The sequence below is a fragment of the Trichomycterus rosablanca genome, chromosome 2, assembly GCF_030014385.1.
Source record: "Trichomycterus rosablanca isolate fTriRos1 chromosome 2, fTriRos1.hap1, whole genome shotgun sequence".
NCBI lineage: Eukaryota > Metazoa > Chordata > Actinopteri > Siluriformes > Trichomycteridae > Trichomycterus > Trichomycterus rosablanca.
This window is the reverse complement of record NC_085989.1, coordinates 29,521,585-29,539,001: the sequence shown is the minus strand read 5'-3', so window position 1 is coordinate 29,539,001 and position 17,417 is coordinate 29,521,585. Positions and strand designations below refer to the sequence as shown.

At 38.7% G+C, this 17,417-nt stretch overlaps 1 protein-coding gene across 1 annotated transcript in view; it reads left to right on the top strand.

Moving 5' to 3' along the window:
* Positions 1-17,417, top strand: part of vps50 (VPS50 EARP/GARPII complex subunit) — a 258,290-nt gene that overhangs the window by 191,846 nt on the left and 49,027 nt on the right. The window contains exon 22 of the mRNA XM_063014101.1: positions 4,025-4,105. Coding sequence (XP_062870171.1) covers positions 4,025-4,105 — 81 coding nt within the window. The remainder of the gene's footprint in view (positions 1-4,024; positions 4,106-17,417) is intronic.

Sequence of the window (17,417 nt, the reverse complement as noted above, 5' to 3'; positions counted from 1 at the left end):
AGTATTCAGCCGTAGATCATTTAACACTTTTATGAGAGCTGTTTCAGTGCTGTGGTGAGCTCGAAAGCCTGACTGAAATTTGTCAAAATAACCACTGGAATTAAAAAAACTGCTGACTTGATTGTAAACAACTTTCTCAATGATCTTAGCTGTGAAAGGAAGATTTGAGATCGGCCTGTAGTTCTTTAACACAGACGCATCCAGAGTTCTCTTTTTTAGGAGTGGCTTAATGGTAGCTGTTTTCAGTGACTTTGGGAAAACGCCTGATGCTAGTGAGCCATTAACTATTTGTTGCAAATCAGTTTTTACAGAGTTAAAAATAGTTTAAAAAAAATTCAGATGGCAGCATGTCGAGACAACATGTCGATGATTTAAGATGCTGAACTGTTTTCTCCAGAGTTTTTTGGTCTATTGTATTAAATTGTGACATAATAGTCATGTTATTTTTAGGTGTCTGTAGGGGCGGCATGGTTTCATCGTTTGACTGAGTGGCGTTGATGGTCAGTCTAATAGTTTTGATTTTTTCACAGAAGAAATGAGCAAATTCATTACATTTCTCTGTGGACAGAAGTTCTGGTGTGATCCGTTTTGGAGGATTTGTAAGCTTGTGGACCACGTTGAATAGAGTGCGGGTGTTGTTGATGTTCCTGTTAATGATCTTAGAGAAGTGCAGCTTTCTAGCCCTGCATAACTCCGAGTTAAAACTACAAAGGCTTTGCTTATAGAGATCATAGTGGATTTGAAGTTTAGTTTTCCTCCACTTACGTTCAGCTCTCCTGCATTCTTTTTTCAGAGCTATTACCATCATTGTGTTACGCCATGGTGCTTTCTGTTTGCTCAACGTTTTCATGACTTTTACCGGGGCAACCACATCCATGACAGTCAATATTTTCACATTAAAGTTATCCAGAAGTTCATCAACTGACTCTGCAATTAAAGTTGGTGATATAGCTATGGCCTCCATAAACTGAGAACTAGTGCTTTCATTTATGCACCTTTTCTTAACAGAAACAGAGCTAGTTTGAGCATCTGGAGTGATCAGCATTTCAAAGAAGACACAAAAATTATCAGAGAGGGCCAAGTCCTTGACCATAACAGAAGAAATGTTAAGACCTTTAGAAATAACTAGATCCAGAGTGTGCCCTCGAGTATGTGTAGGCCCTTTCACATGTTGCAATAGACCAAACGTGTCAAAAAGACCAAAAAGTTCTTTGGTGTTATTGTCCTTGTTATTATCTAAGTGGATGTTAAAATCCCCAGTTATGATGAAAAAGCTGTACTCAGTGGAGATAACTGACAGTAGTTCAGCAAATTCATCTATAAAATGTGCAGAGTATCTTGGAGGTTTATAAATGGTTAAAAATAAAATGTTGGTAGTACCCTTTAAAATAAAACAGAGGTATTCAAAAGACATAAAATTGCCAAGCACAGTCTCTTTGCACTGGAATACATCTTTAAATAAGGCAGCTACTCCTCCACCTTTCCTACCACTTCGACACACATTCATAGAACTGAAGTTTGCTGGTGCTGTTTCATTAAGAACAGTAGCACTGCTGCCTTCTGCTAACCATGTATCAGTTAGAAACAGAAAATCTAAACTGTAGGATAGAAGGACTGTAGGACTCATACCAGCACAACACACACTAACACACCACCACCATGTCAGTGTCACTGCAGTGCTGAGAATCATCCACCACCCAAATATTACCTGCTCTGTGGTGGTCCTGATCATTGAAGAACAGGGTGAAAGCAGGCTAAAAAAGTATGCAGAGAAACAGATGGACTACAGTCAGTAATTGTAGAACTACAAAGTGCTTCTGTATGGTAAGTGGAGCTGATAAAATGGACAGTGAGTGTAGAAACAAGGAGGTGGTTTTAATGTTATGGTTTGTCATTGTACATATACAGATGTACAGTACAATGCAATTCTTTTCCACATATCCTAGCTTGTTTTAAAGCTGGGGTCAGAGCGCAGGTGCAGCCAGTGTACAGCGCCCCTGAAGCAGACAGGGTTAAGGGTCTTGCTCAAGGGCCCAACAGTGGCTGCATAGCAGAGCCTAGATTTAAACCGACAATCTTCTGACTGAGAACCCAAAGCTCTACCCACTAGGCTACCGCCGTCACTATTTTTTTAGCAGCTTAGTAATGAGAAAGTGTTAAGTAAAGCTGATTTATGCTTCATCAAAATTGCTACACAGTGCAGTTTAAAAGCAAATAAGTAAAGCAATAATATACTGTAATGCCAGAAGTAGGACTGGCTCATAATGGACCATTAAATCATGTCTTTATGGACCACTTGGTTGAAAGCCTATGATTTACTTTATATGTAAGTGATTTAATGCACCTGTTAGCAGTGGGTGTAACCAAATCACATACACTCAGTATTTAAGAGGGTTGTTGACATGCTTTTGGCCATTTTGTGTAGGTAAAAGTACACATTTGCAGTCTGTTCAGAGAAAAGTGCCATTTTTATTCCAAATAAACAGCAGTAAAATGTAAACATATCATTTAAAAATAAAAAATATGTTGATTTAGCTTGCTTTTGATTTTGTATTAAATTTGAAAAGTTATATTTTTAATAATTGTTAATTATTTTGTGATAATTGTAGGCTATAATAACCCTGATTTAAGCACAGTTGTGCAGGATCAGGAATGACTTTACACAGTTATGATTTGGAAAGAGACTTTTTCCACTCTGCCTTGTTCTACAACTCCAAATCAGAAGAAGTTAGGACAGTATGATAAATGCATATAAAAAGCAGTGTTTTTTTCCCCATTTACCTTGACTGTTATTTCATTGCATACAATATTAACATAAGATATTACATGTTATTGTCTTTTCTTTTTTTTTTACATTTTATAGTGTCCCAACTTTTCTGATTTGGACTTGTATTTAGCCCATATTAAATTAGGAGTAAGGCTTTACCTAATTCACGTTTCACGTTTCATGTGTAATATGCAATTTGCTGTGAAGGTATAAGGTTTGTGTTTAGCGATTTAACATTTTTCATTCGCATAACGTTCAAGTGCCTCAAGTTTACTGGTTAATCTGCACTATGAGGTGGTCCTAGCAATCCTACAGCAATTCAGTTAGCAATCAGTTAAAATGTTAAAGGTGTTGAAGTGAAAAGCAGCTAAAAACACAACTCAGGCCGCTCAGGTGGCACAGCGGTAAAAACACACGCTGCAACCGGAGCTGGATCTCGAGGAACGTCGTATCGAATCCAGCTCTGCCTTACCGGCCGAGGATGAGCGGCTTTATGAACAACGATTGGCCTGCTGCTCAGATGGGTGGGACTAAGGTCGGAAGTGGGTCTCTTTCTGTCGGAATGGTGCAGTTACGACCTCTGCTGGCTGATTAGAGGTGAGGAAGGAGTGCTCTTAGGGTGTGTCTCTCCGCGCGCACTGCTAGGTGGCGCAACACTCGTCTATGTGTGGGTGGCAAGATGCATACGGCTTGCTGCTCACATGTTGGAGGGGATGTGGGTTAGCTTCGATCTCCTCGGTCAGGGCAGGGATCGGCAGAGGCAGAGAGGAGGCATGATGCAAATCGGGCAATTGGACGCGCTAAAGGGGGAAAAAAAGGGGAGAAAATCCATTAAAAATAAATAAATAAACACAACTCATGTAGCTGAGTTTGGAAAATTCCCAACCACTTCTGTGGTTGCAGGGGGAGGGGGGGTGTCAAAACACGGATGAGAATTTTCATCTTTGAAACAGAACATGAAGTCTTCCTCCGTGAAATGTGGCGCTTTTCTTTAAAAATTCTTGACGAGGTCCATGAAATTAAGCACATTTTCCCATGAATGTAGTAGGGTCATATTTATGAGACATCCCAGCAGTACTGAAATCCAGTTTGATTAAAAGTTTTCTAATGCTGTATGATTGTTTGGCTGTTCAGGTATCCAAAGTGTCATTGTAGAATTTGTGTGTACTCAGAAGGTTTTTTTAAGCAGTGTGAGTGTGGTAGAACAGTAATTAATAAATACTGTCTAACTGTGTGTCATCTGCTGTTCTGCTGCAGTATGAATCTTCTGGGCTAGGCCTGATCAGCAGCAGACTGAGGACGACGCTCAACCGCATCCAGGAGAGTCTTATAGACATGGTGAGAGAAACCTTTTCTTAATAACATGCCCCCTTCTTTCTTCTCCTATGCATCTTGGTCCTGGCTCTGCACATATAGGTGCCAATAAACTGTCTGTTGTGTTCCATCTTCCTTGCCACACACTTTGCCCCTTCACTTTCATTTCTCTCTCTATTTTTCCTCTCTGCTTATCTCTCCTCTCTCATTTTCCCCTCTCCCTCTCCCTCTGATATAACCGCGAGTGAAAGTGAATGGTAATGGTAGTGTGCATTAAGCCAGGTTTCCTGTAGTCATCATGCTCCATCATCTCATGACCCCTAGCCGTCAGCTTGCAGCCTCAGGTGAGTTAATCGCCCCCTGGCACACTTAAGTGGCCCTGTTCTTTTTTTTAATCAATGTTCTGGGCTTTCCATTGTGGCTCTTATCAGGGCTCCCTTGGTGCAGTGACCTGGCATGTTCATTTCAGCGCACACACTCTAGCTTCAGCACAAATTAATAGTCATTAGTACATATGAGTATACACTTACCGAGCACTTTATTAGGTATACCTGTCTGCTGCATACATTCATAATTTTTTTTAACTTGGTGGGTATACATGTATGGACTGTAGTTCATATGTTGCTCTGTATACTTTGCTCCCCCTTCTTTACCCCACTAGGGCTCCCACTGACATAATATGTGGTTGCTGTACCATTCTCAGCGCTGCAACAGTACTAGCAGGGTTATGGAATATGTAAGAGTAGTGCCTTATGTAGTTTTTCTAGGCATGTATAATAAAGTGCACTGCAATCGTGCCTGCAAGAAGAATAGGAAGTCATTTTGGATTTGACATTACTGTTTACATGTTAATACATTTTTCATGAGCCTAAGGTTATCATACAATTAAAAGCCTTAAAAATTGGCAGCTTAAGGCTCAACTAATTTTTTTTATTAAAAAAATAATAAATAAAAGCCAGAGCAGAGGCTTCTTTCTCAGTGTATCCTCTAATTCTTTGGTAATGTCAAGCTCCTTTGACAATAGCCATGTTCGAGCAGCTTATAATCAATGCCAGACCTGTTTTCAGTAGTTCTTAGATGACAGCTTACTATTCAAACACACTTCCTCCTAGCATAAGGTAACACTTTACGTTGACTTTGGCAGGAGAGCATTTTCTTTGTGATTTTTAACAATTGCAGTCAAAGTAATCTTGTCTGAGCAAAAGGAAACCACCAACTATTGTCAATAATTATTACTACAAAACTATTTGTAAAAAATGATAAGTTAAATGGAAAGACAATCCACAATAGATTTATTGAAGAACTTTTAAACTTGAAAGCGTCTTCAAAAATTTTTTTAACCTATCATTAATCCAAAAAGAACAGTAACTGTTAATCATATCTAATACTGCTATAATGTACATATTCATCAAAATGTTTGTTAACTTTTACCTTATATTTTTGTGTGTAAGTAACTTAAAGTATAGAATTAACTTACAGTAAGTTTAGAGTTATAAAAATATTTCAAAAAACACCACCAATTTGCCCCAGTAAGCGATTTCTTAATTTGTAAATGTAAATGCCTTGTTTAAAAAGTATGACCTTGCCACTTAGGTGGCGCATCAGTAAAAACACACGCTAGCACACCAGAGTTGGGATCTTGAATACATGGGTTCGAATCTCATGTATTCAAGATCCCAACTGCGCTAGGCGGCCACATGAAGAAGGATTGGCTGTTGTTCAGGGATGGGAAGGCCGGACTGGGATTCTTCATAACTGGTGCAATTACGACCTCTGCTGGCTGATTGATGGCGCCTGCGCAGAGTTGGGGAATAATGCTGATCAGGGTGTGGCTCTCCGTACACGAGGCTGGTCTGCATATGAACTCACCTCGTGCAGGTAAAAAGATGCAGTCAGCACTGCTCAGAGGGGGGCAAGTGTCAGTTGCGAAGCTCCTCAGTCAGCAGTGGAGGGTTGTATGCAACGTGACGGAATTAGTGTAATTGGATGTGACTAGATTAGGGGAGAAAATTGGGGGAAAAAATATATATATGACCTTACTAATTATCGGTTTGGTTTGTTTCCTAGCATGGTCCTTTACTTGTATTTGAATAAAACCTGTATTTATCTTATATAATATTATATAATATTTGGGTCCTTTCTGTGTGGAGTTTGTATGTTCTCCCTGTGTCTGCATGGGTTTCCTTCAGAAGCTCCGATTTTCTCCCACAGTTCAAAGACATTCAGGTGAGGTGAATTGGAGATACTAAATTGTCCATGACTGTGTTTGACATTAAAACTTGTGAATTGATAAATCTTGTGTAACGAGTAATTACCGTTCCTGTCATGAATATAACCAAAATGTATAAAGGTTATGTTATGTGATGTTAAAATCCTAATAAATAAATAAATAATCTATATTAGTAAGGATGGCTACTCTTCCCACTTCAGCAGATGAAGTACAATATTTAAAAAAGCAAATTATGTATAGGCTTCATTATGTGCAGCTGTCTATTAGGCTGGATTCACATGACGTGGCAAAATCACTATGGTGCTGACTGTGCCATTAATTCCTGTAAAGCAGTGTCTCTAACCTTGCCTCTGTATAGTTTTATCACTGGTTGTGCACAAAACTCTGACTGACCTTGGATCCACTTTGCTACCGCCATCCATGAGAAAAATTGTTTGGATGATGTAGTCAGAAGTGATTCACAGACATGACAGAGAGAAACTGATTCTTACTCTTTCACAAAATCCTGAACTTCTGTGTTCCACTTTACATTAGAACCATGGCACTCAGCATGGCACTCAGCATGGGGACCAGTGAGCTGTAAATATTAAGTCACGGTTTGAATTTTAGGTAGCAGTTCCAAGTTTACTAATCCAGGAATTGCTTGTTGTGGCTTTAAAACTCATAGATTTAATGCACCTTTTAATTAAATTGATAAAGTTTTATTAACACATTTGTCCCTTTTTTAATCTTTAAACATCTGAAGCTGACAATTGCCAGAGCTTTATTGTTTTAAAGTAAATTACATTTCATTCAAAACTGCATGTGAATAAACTGCCAATGCTCTAAAAGCTTTATTTTGTTTCTTATGAGCCATTCAGAGAGAGAATGACTTGTATGCTACGATTTGCTTATTGTTTTGCTGCAAGCCCTAATGAGCTTTCAGCTTCAGATCATGAACTGATGTGTGAACTTTCTTCTTCAGGATTTACTTATAGAGAGAAGAATTCATGGTTTCATCAGTTATCACAAGTCATCCAGACCATCATACTAACAACACCACTTTTGACTGGTGAAATGATGTTATTATGTTCTTATAGAGGAATGGGGTGCTTGCTTTATGCCAGATGTAATAGCACCCATGACTTCCAAAAAGTTCCAGCTTTGAGTACACAGAATATTAGTCTGGGTGGTCCTCTAGATGTTTATTGGCAAATGCATGTGACCTACAGCATGGGTCATCTATGTGTTCTTGGTGAAACTTAGGTAGGTCGGCTACTCTGGTAGGGGTTTTTCCTCATTTGTGGATAATAGCTCTCACTGTGGTTCACATTAGTCCCTGGAGTGGCAATGGTTTTGTAAACCTTTCTAGGTAGATTGAGTTTCTTCAGAATGCGGCATTGTGCTGCTTTTGGAGACCAACTAGCCTGCTTCACAATGCTGTTTAGATTCGACAGGTCTGGCAGTAATCGTGCCTGGATGTGGCTAGTGAAATTGAACCCCACCATCAATTTCATTTGGTTAACTGGTGGATTTAGTAGCTAAGCCGCCAATTCATTTCTATACAGGGCTGAACAGCATTTTTCCTTAAATAAATCAAATCACCCTTTAAGCATTTTGTGTTTACTTGGGTTGTTTTGTCTAATATGGAACATAGTTTGATGATCTGAAACATATACATGTGAACAAGCAGTGACTTGATGAAGCTTTCCACATTGTTAACTCTACTGCCAGAGCTTGTGAAGGTACAATTAATTTGACATGGTACTGCATGACCAATTATGGATAACCATGCTTGAGATTGGTTTTTCCTTGCACCTGGTCCAACTACTGAGCAATCTGTACAGCCAACAACTTGCTGCTGTCAGGACAGGCAATCACACACAAGGGTGTAAAGTCTCACCGTGTCTGGTTAACATTCTTGGAGAACAAGTGATAAAATAGGCGCTACAGGAATTTGCGTCAGGATTCAGGATTGGTGGACTGGAAGGACCATTAGCAATCTTAGGTATGCTTATGACATTACCAGAAGAACTAGAGGAGCTGATATGTCATATTGAGAAAGCTGTGAAGTAATATAACATGCTGATTAATGCAGCTGTAACAAAAATGATGACAAACACTTGAGAAGTACTGGAGATTATAATGGAAGGTAGAAGATTGGAGCAGGTGGACTCCTTGTATTTAGTAAGAAGAGTATCAAATAATGCAGAATCAAGAATGGCAATGAACATGGCATTGATGGTCAAATTGAAATGATAGGGAAAACCACCACCAAGCTATGACTGATAAAAACCTTGGTCTGTCCAGTAGTCACATATGGATGTGTAGCCTGAACATTAAAGAAAGAGGCAGTTAAGCTTTTTGAACAGGTGCATTAGAAAACAGCTGAAGACCTCATAAAAATGATCTTGACCACTGAGCAAGTTTACAAGATGGCCAGAATGGAAAATAAGCTATTGAATCACATTAAATCCCACAAGTTAGGCTATTTTGGCATGTTATGAGGCAGCCAAATTGAAGGCAGTACTATCATAGGACATATGACTTAGGAAAACCCAGAAAAAAGCTGAATCACTGCAACGAGGATTGCACTATCAAGGGCTAGTCTGCTTTAATCAACGTGAGACAGAAAGTATTAAAGAAAGCTGAACTATTTGTGCAGTCAACCATCGCAAAGCAATGACAGCATACTACAACAAAAAACTCTACAAGGGTTTAGGATATAGGGTCAGCTATGTTACAGTGCCACTGGAGCAGAAAGTAGTTGTAAGTACCTTGCTCAAGGACATCTCTAAACACTAACCTTTCAATGTCCCCTATTAGGTAAGTTTTTCTTTTTGGAGAATACTTAAGTTGATGTTGTATAAAACTGAGCTAAGTGCATCCACTCTCTTAGAAAATAAACTTTCTTCAAGGTTTTGCACTTTGTGTAGGACAATCCCTTGTGCCCTTTTAGTCTAATAGTCTAAACATTTGTAATCAGCATTCTAAGGAACACTTTACTATCCTTGTTCAGTTCTCTTTTGACTGAATGGGCACAAATTTCCACTAGAGTGGCTGTTATTTTAGCCGAAAAGATCACATAAAGGTTACTTTATTTTAATTGTTTTGAAATGGGATGTCCAACAAGGTCATGGTCAGGTTTACACCTCTGTACTCTTACTGTGTGTGTACATGCATGCAACATTAAAACCACCTCCTTGTTTCTACACTCACTGTCCATTTTATCAGCTCCACTTACCATATAGAAGCACTTTGAGGTTCTACAATTACTGACTGTTGTCCATCTGTTTCTCTGCATGCTTTGTTATCCCCCTTTCATGCTGTTCTTCAATGGTCAGGACCTCCACAGAGCAGGTATTATTTAGGAGGTGGATCATTCTCAGCACTGCAGTGACACTGACATGGTGGTGGTGTGTTAGTGTGCGTTGTGCTGGTATGAGTGGATAAGACACACACAATGCTGATGGAGTTTTTAAACACCTCACTGTCACTGCTGGATTGAGAATAAACCAAAAATATCCAGCCAACAGCGCTCTGTGGACAGCATCCTGTGACCACTGATGAAGGTCTAGTAGATGACCAACTCAAACAGCAGCAATAGATGAGCGATCGTCTCTGACTTTACATCTACAAGGTGGACCAACTAGGTAAGAGTGTCTAATAGAGTGGACAGTGAGTGGACATGGTATTTAAAAACTCCAGCAGCGCTGCTGTGTCTGATTCATTCATACCAGCACAACACACTAACACATAGACTACAGTCAGTAATTGTCGAACTACAAAGTGCTTCTATATGGTAAGTGGCGCTGATAAAATGGACATTGAGTGTAGAAACAAGGATGTGTGTATATATATATATATATATATATATATATATATATATATATATATATATATATATTATATACGAGGGTTTTTCAAAACATTATTTATTATTTATTTGTTAAGAATTTTAAAAACAAATTACATCTAGATAGATAGATAGATAGATAGATAGATAGATAGATAGATAGATAGATATGGTTATATTCCAACCATTCATTAGTGGAAATATAAGTGGTTGTATGAAAAATAGGTCAGCCATGTGGGAACAGTGAACAGACCTGTACTTACAGCTTACTAAGAGCCTCCACTTTCCAGCACATTACTTTCACTACTGCTGCCCTGCCTGCACACCTACAGAATCATATGCTGGCAACCATTACATCAAATGAAGCAGCCATCAGTCCGATGTTAAGATAAGAGCTAGGGGAGTGCCAGAACTATAAAGCACACCGAAAAAGCTTCCGGTTTTCTTAATGCAGTCGGAGTTGCATTTCCCATGTGAACACTTAGCTGGAGTGACCTGGTCTCTCATGCTTAATGATAGTGCCTTGTAGCCTGGATCAGACCGAAATTAAAAGCTCTTTAAAGCATTATCACCTCCGTGGCTGGCCTGATTTGTGGATCTTTGTTTGCACTTTCTAAGAAATGCATTCAATAGGCTTCTCAGTTTTTTGGAGCAGAAGGGGGAAAATATTTTAGAGTTGAAAGTTTTAGTCTGTCCCATCACATCTGCAGCTGCTTCTGTTTGTCTTGCTAAAGCTAAGACATACTGTATATCACCTGAGATAAAGTCTCTGTCTCTGGAAACTTTATCTTAATCATCCTACAACTACGGGCTTGTGTGTTTTACCATAACCAGATCACTGAGCTCATCTAAATAATTCATTTCTTATCGTCATAGGATTGACTATAGCTGGTGTCTTTTCTGTCCATATTGTGAAATGAACTATAAAAGAAGCTGCTAGAACATCTGTAACACCATCCACACTCAACCAAATTTTGTATCTTCATTGGTTTAGATGTTCTGCTTTTCTATATGATCAACAATCTAAGCCAAGCTTAAAGGTGCTGCTTTTGGAGTTTTCTTTTTATGTACTTTTTTTATTTATTATTTGTTTATTTATATACAGAAGTATATGTTGTAATCATTCAGAGATCATACAGGTAGATGGCTGCTATGGTATGCTTGTTTGTGCATGTTTTTACAAGGATATGTAAGCTCTAGACTTAGGCTGTAGATTACTGGATGCTGATTAACACAGCAGTTTGCTTATATGTTGACATATTATGGGTTATTTTATTAATAGGTAGAATAATATGCATATTACTGTTGGATTTCTTCAATACAAGGGTTGCAATTTTCAGTTTTGCCAAGATGCTTGAGTAGGGATTTTACACTTTTGCACCCTTGATAAGCCCACACTTCCACTTCAGCTGTCAACTAAAATGTGCTTGTGTGTGACTTGTGTAGGATCCCTTTTGGCATTGGTTTGGTGATTATCTATGCATAATTCAAAGGATGGATCTGCAGACAATTATGTTTGCATGGTTAATACAATGTAATTGGAGCTTAATGAAATCTGGGTTTATTTATATACAACAGATTGAGGCAATTTGGTTACTGCTAGGTTTGCTCTTTTAAGTAGCTTAGTCCTCTCTTTATTACCTTACGAATAAACACATCAATTATGAAATGAGTGATTGGCGGCATGGTGATTTAGTGGGTAGCCCTGTCGCCTTACAGCAAGAAGGTCCTGGGTTCGATCCCCAGATGGGGAGGTCCGGGTCCTTTCTGTGTGGGGTTTTCATGTTTTTCCTGTGTCTGTGTGGGTTTCCTCCGGGAGCTTCGGTTTCCTTCCGCAGTCCAAAGACATGCAAGTGAGGTGAATTGGAGATACTACATTTTCCATGACTGTGTTTGACATTAAACTTGTGATCTGATGAATCTTGTGTTACAAGTAACTACCGTTTCTGTCATGAATGTAACCAAATTGTGTAAGACATGACATTAAAATCCTAATAAATGAATAAAAAGAAAAGAGAAAAAAATACAGTAGGGCCTGATAAGCTGTTTGTTGGGGTACTGCATTTCCTAATTTCCTAATCAGAATGACTACTTGTTCTATACTGTCCCTAGAATACAACACTCAGTTTACTGGGAGCTGATCCACTATGATTATGCATAATCATAATTGTATATTTTATTAATACTTTTTCATTTTGGTTTAGATTAAAACTTCATAAAAACAGAATTGTAAAATAAAAGGATGCTTTATTGTAGTTCAACTCAACATCTAAGGCTTACATAGAAATCTACACATTTATCTCTCCTTTTATGTTAAAAACTAGCATTTCATTAAATCATCCTTGAAATGCCCTTGATTATGTTCTAATTATTTGCTATAGTATTTAAAAACCCACACAAATATTCTGACCAATTCATATGAATTTGCATTTGCACCTCAAAAGTTTTTTTTTCCATCCTGGTTTCTTTAATGGTGAGAACTGCAAAGCATTTTTAACATTTTTGCCCTCAATTTTGCTTTAGCCTTAGCACACTGTGAATATTAGAAATCTTGTCTTCTAGCTATAGTTGATGCTAACGTTTTCTGCATTTCTTTGAGTTTTATAGATCTGACAGTCTAATTTACACTTCCATTTTCCCACACTGCCTTTCCCCTTTGCTCTGACAGCCACCTAAATGAAATGGCACCTTCAGCTATCATTTCACACATCTTTAGTGTGTGTGTAACTATGACGTAGATCTTGTGTAGCTAATTAATCTGATTTAATGAGAAGTTTCTCTGCATGTATAGTGATACATTGAATTACTGTGAAAACAATGCAAGTTTTTGACATAGGGAGGGCTACTGGTGTGTGTGTGTGTGTGTGTGTGTGTGTGTGTGTGTGTGTGTGTGTGTGTGTGTGTGTGTGTGTGTGTGTGTGTGTGAAAACCCTCATGCATGCACATTTGACAGTGAGTGTGTTTACACATCTATTACTATTCTCTAATGTAGAAGGTTAAAGCATCACCCTTCACCTCTGATCACTCTCTGTGAAAATTGTTTTTCTCATGTCTGTCTGGTTTTTCTGTTTGTGCTTTAGCTTTCTCAGTCCTCCAAAAAAATATTGCAAAAGATGGATTTACCTCTATAATTTGTCTAGGTAAATGAGTGAATAAATGAGTGCCTATAGGTATATGAGTTAATAAGTCTGCATATGTGTTTCCCTTTTAATTAATTTGTGTATTTTTAACTTGCACTCTGTTTGTCAAAAATAGTCAAGTATAGAAATTAATTTTACTGTATAAGGAGACTTAATTTGCCCTATTTTTTAACGATTTAGAGGATCTGCCCCCAGATTCTAAAAGAAAAAATTAAATAAAATAAAACACCTACATCACTGACCATCATATCCTTTCAGGATCAGCCACACTCGAAATATTTAGTGCAATAATGTTACTTCATCTGTTCTGTTCTATACTTCATCTGGTGTGATGCTAATGAAAAGCATTAGTTAAGTCAAGTCACATTTATTTGTATAGCACTTTTTACAGTAGACATTGTCTCAAAGAACAATACAGAATCCACGACCGACAGACCAAAAACCCCTGTTGAGCAAGCAGAGGGCGGAAGTGGCAAGGGTGTAAAGCTTCTTAAAAATACAGGAGGATACCCTGAGAGGAACCAGACTCAGCAGGGCCCATCCTCCTTGGGTGGCCTGGAGGATAATTTAAATTAATAGGATTTACACAAATCATACATACACAAAATTAAATTGAAATAAAAGTTATAACCAGCAAAAAAATTATAATAATGGAAACAATTGGAGTCCTTCATTATTGTTTTTTTTTCTTTATGCATTTTCTCCCCCTTTTCTCCCTTTTTAGTGCATCCAATTGCCCAATTGCATCATGCTTCTTCTTCACCAATGCCGATCCCCGCTCTGATTGAGGAGAACAAAGCTACCCACACCCCCTCCGACACATGGACAGCAGCCATATGCAATTTGTCACCTACACTTTGACGAGTGCAATGCGGATCACCACTGTGTACAGAGAAACACACCCTGACAGCACTCTTTTCCCGTCTTTGTGCAGGCGACACCAATTAGCAAGCAGAGGTCGTAATTGCATTAGTTATGAGAGAGTCCCTATCTGGCTTTATTATCCCACCTATATCTGAACAACAGGCCAATTGTTGTTCATGTGGCTGCTCAGCCCAGTCAGCAGGCAGAGCTGAGACTCGATACGATGTATTCGAGATCCCAGCTCTGGTGTAGCAGCGTGGTTTTTTTTTACTGCTGCGCCACCTGAGCGGCCCAGTATTCTTTTCCTTTCATATTATTTTTATCAGTACATTTTTAAGCTCCTGTATTGAACATAATTTTTTACTATTAAAATGTTGCTGATTTTGGAAACATTCAAAGTTGGTAGAATCAAGTTTAAGAACCCTGTGTGATGCTTTGCTTGATGTTGCTACACCTCAGCAAATTTTCACTTTGGCTGTGACTCAGGTATACTCACCGGTGCTGCATTTTCATAAAGTGATCATTGGATCTCCTATCTAGATGTGAAAGGTAAAGGCAGTGTATGAATAATCTTTTTTTTTTAAAGTATGGGCTCATAGCCTAAAGAGTAAAACTCATACAGAATCTCTCTGATTGACCTAACGCTAAGTAAAAGGCACAAACCATGGCTCCATCCAATTGAATTGCACTGATTTAAATCTCATGCTCCTATTGTTTTCATTTTAAAAAGTCATCTTTCATTAATGGCTTCAGAGCCAGTAATTTCATTTCCTCCTCTCTCTAAACTTTCAGGGAGGTCCCCCTGCTAGAAAGCTATGTATGTTTGAACAATGAGGGTCTTTGACACAGAGTTAAGCAAATGCATATGCTAACATGACATCCAGGATGCTAAATGAAGTTTTTAATACTGTTTGACACAGAGCTAATAAGAAATGAATTTTAAGGAGGACGGAGCAGGAGAAGGACTTCAATTGGCAGTAATTATCCACTGAGTTATTTGTCACTCTTGACAAATTCCCATTGTGCAAAAGATAAAGATAAGATTGTAGCTGTGAGGGACAGGACTATTGTGAGAAGAGCTAGTGTCTCATCCTGCATTTGTAACTCATCTAAATTTAGAGTTGATGAGATGCTCTGTTGACTACTCTTGGGGAATAAGTTCCTCTTAATGCGCTTTGATCTGGCCTTTGAAAACAAGCACTTAGCTTTAGGCCTGAAACTAAACAGGAGGTATAAAACTAAATCTAATAAAGCAGCTTGTGTTTAATGGGCAATGTGTTATTTGTATGCATGCATTCATTTCATTACAAGTATTTAATTACCGTGAACATTAATTAACATTAGAATCATGTGGCCCAGGTGGCGCAGCGGGATATTCCGCTTGCACACCAGCACAGAGATCCTGAACTCCCCGGTTCGAAACTCGGTGTTGCCACCGGTCGGCTGGGCGCCATCTAGCGGGCATAATTGGCAGTGCCAGCCATTGGCAGATACTAATTTGCCACCATGTCTGCAGGGTGGGGGCCGGACTATGTGTGGGCGGGTGGGTCTTCATACGCTGTGTAAAGACCCTGATTGGCAGAAGAGACGCCTGTGCAGAAGGCATGGGTGACAGAGGAGGGCTGTGCACGTGTCAAAAGAGGCGTTTACAGTGACGTGCTCTCCTCGGATGCAATCTGGCATTTTTGGTAGCAGCGGAAGACAAAAATTGAGTGCGCAAAATCGGGAGGAAAATGCATTAAAAAAAAATGTGTAAATTGTAAATAAAAATTGAGAGCAAAAGTGAATGTATTGAAAAATTGTAGAGACGAGTTATTATAATATTTTATAATATTTTATAATGTTTTTTTTATAATAAATTACAGTTTTTTGTTGTTATTGCATTTTTAGAAAGTTTCCCCACTTCTCTGGAAATGGGGGGTTGTATTTCTGGATGCAGCACTGACCTGAGAGCTATTTGACAAATCAAAGATCAAAGTTATTTTATGTTTGTTTTTGGCCTTGCTGTTTACACACAGAGATTGCTTTAGAGTCTTTAAACGTACTTATAATGTAATGGACTATAGATGGTGTGATACCTAAATTCAGTGTAACTATTTGCTCACGCAGTTTTCTTTACAAAGTGACACACTTGACCCCATTGCTTGTATAGAGTTGAGCCCATCATTAATGTTCTGTGTATACACAATGACAGCATTACTTTTTATTTCACAGTAGTTTTGGATATGGCTTCAGGTCTGTCACAGGGATGGCCTAAAGTCTATATTTTCTAAATTAAATAGATGGTGTCTTAAATAAATAACTGTAACATGTAATCATAAGTCTGTCTGCTCTGTACAGTCTCTACATTCTATACAGTTTTATTTAATTTATAGAATTAACTCAAAGCCCTTCAATAACTCATCTATAACACCTATATTTAAGCTTTAAATCATCATTTTTGTACATTAAGGATGTGTTCGAAAACCTAGTGAGCTCCCTACACAGACAGCATTTTACGTCATCTTATGCACGCTCCCGAGAAGGAGGCTGTTTGAATTCTTAGATAACTTAAAATGCTGCCTACTAATGCCAAGTTCACACTACACGACTCTCCAAGTCGTCAGGTTGCTGTACAGTTCACACTACACGACTGGATCTCTTGTAATCGGGAGTCTTTCAAGTCGTTGTGGCTTTCACACTACACGACTGATCGGCAATAGGGGGCTTCACACTACACCATCTATCACCAACTGGAATCGCAGGCGAGCTTCTCTGGTCTCCCATACTACACTTTGTCACAAAAACAAACGTGAGAAGTGAAGAGGGGTTTAATGATACCACGTTCAAAAATGCACGTCAACAAAAAGCGAGCGATCAAAGTTTGTGCGCTGATGTGCTGCATAAAATCAAAGAGGAAAATAAATGAATGAGTGGATTTGGCTACCGAACAGTATGGATTGTTCTATAGTGAGTTGGAGGTTGATAAATGTTTTTTGCAATGCAGCAGTGGTGTTATGTTTTGTAGAGAATGATAAGGTCAGAAATACTGTAAAACTTGTGTGTGTACCAATGTATTCTGATATAAACTATATTATGCCCCTGTCCTACATTTTACCCCCCCCCTACACACACACACACACACACACACACACACATACACACAGTATCTTGCGTTCTCTTTGGCTGTTCGACATAGCACTCATTGTCAGTCAGGCAACTCGGATCCAGATATTTGACAAGCTAGAAATCTCTCCGCTCGGATTAAGTTGTTGAGTAGTTCACACA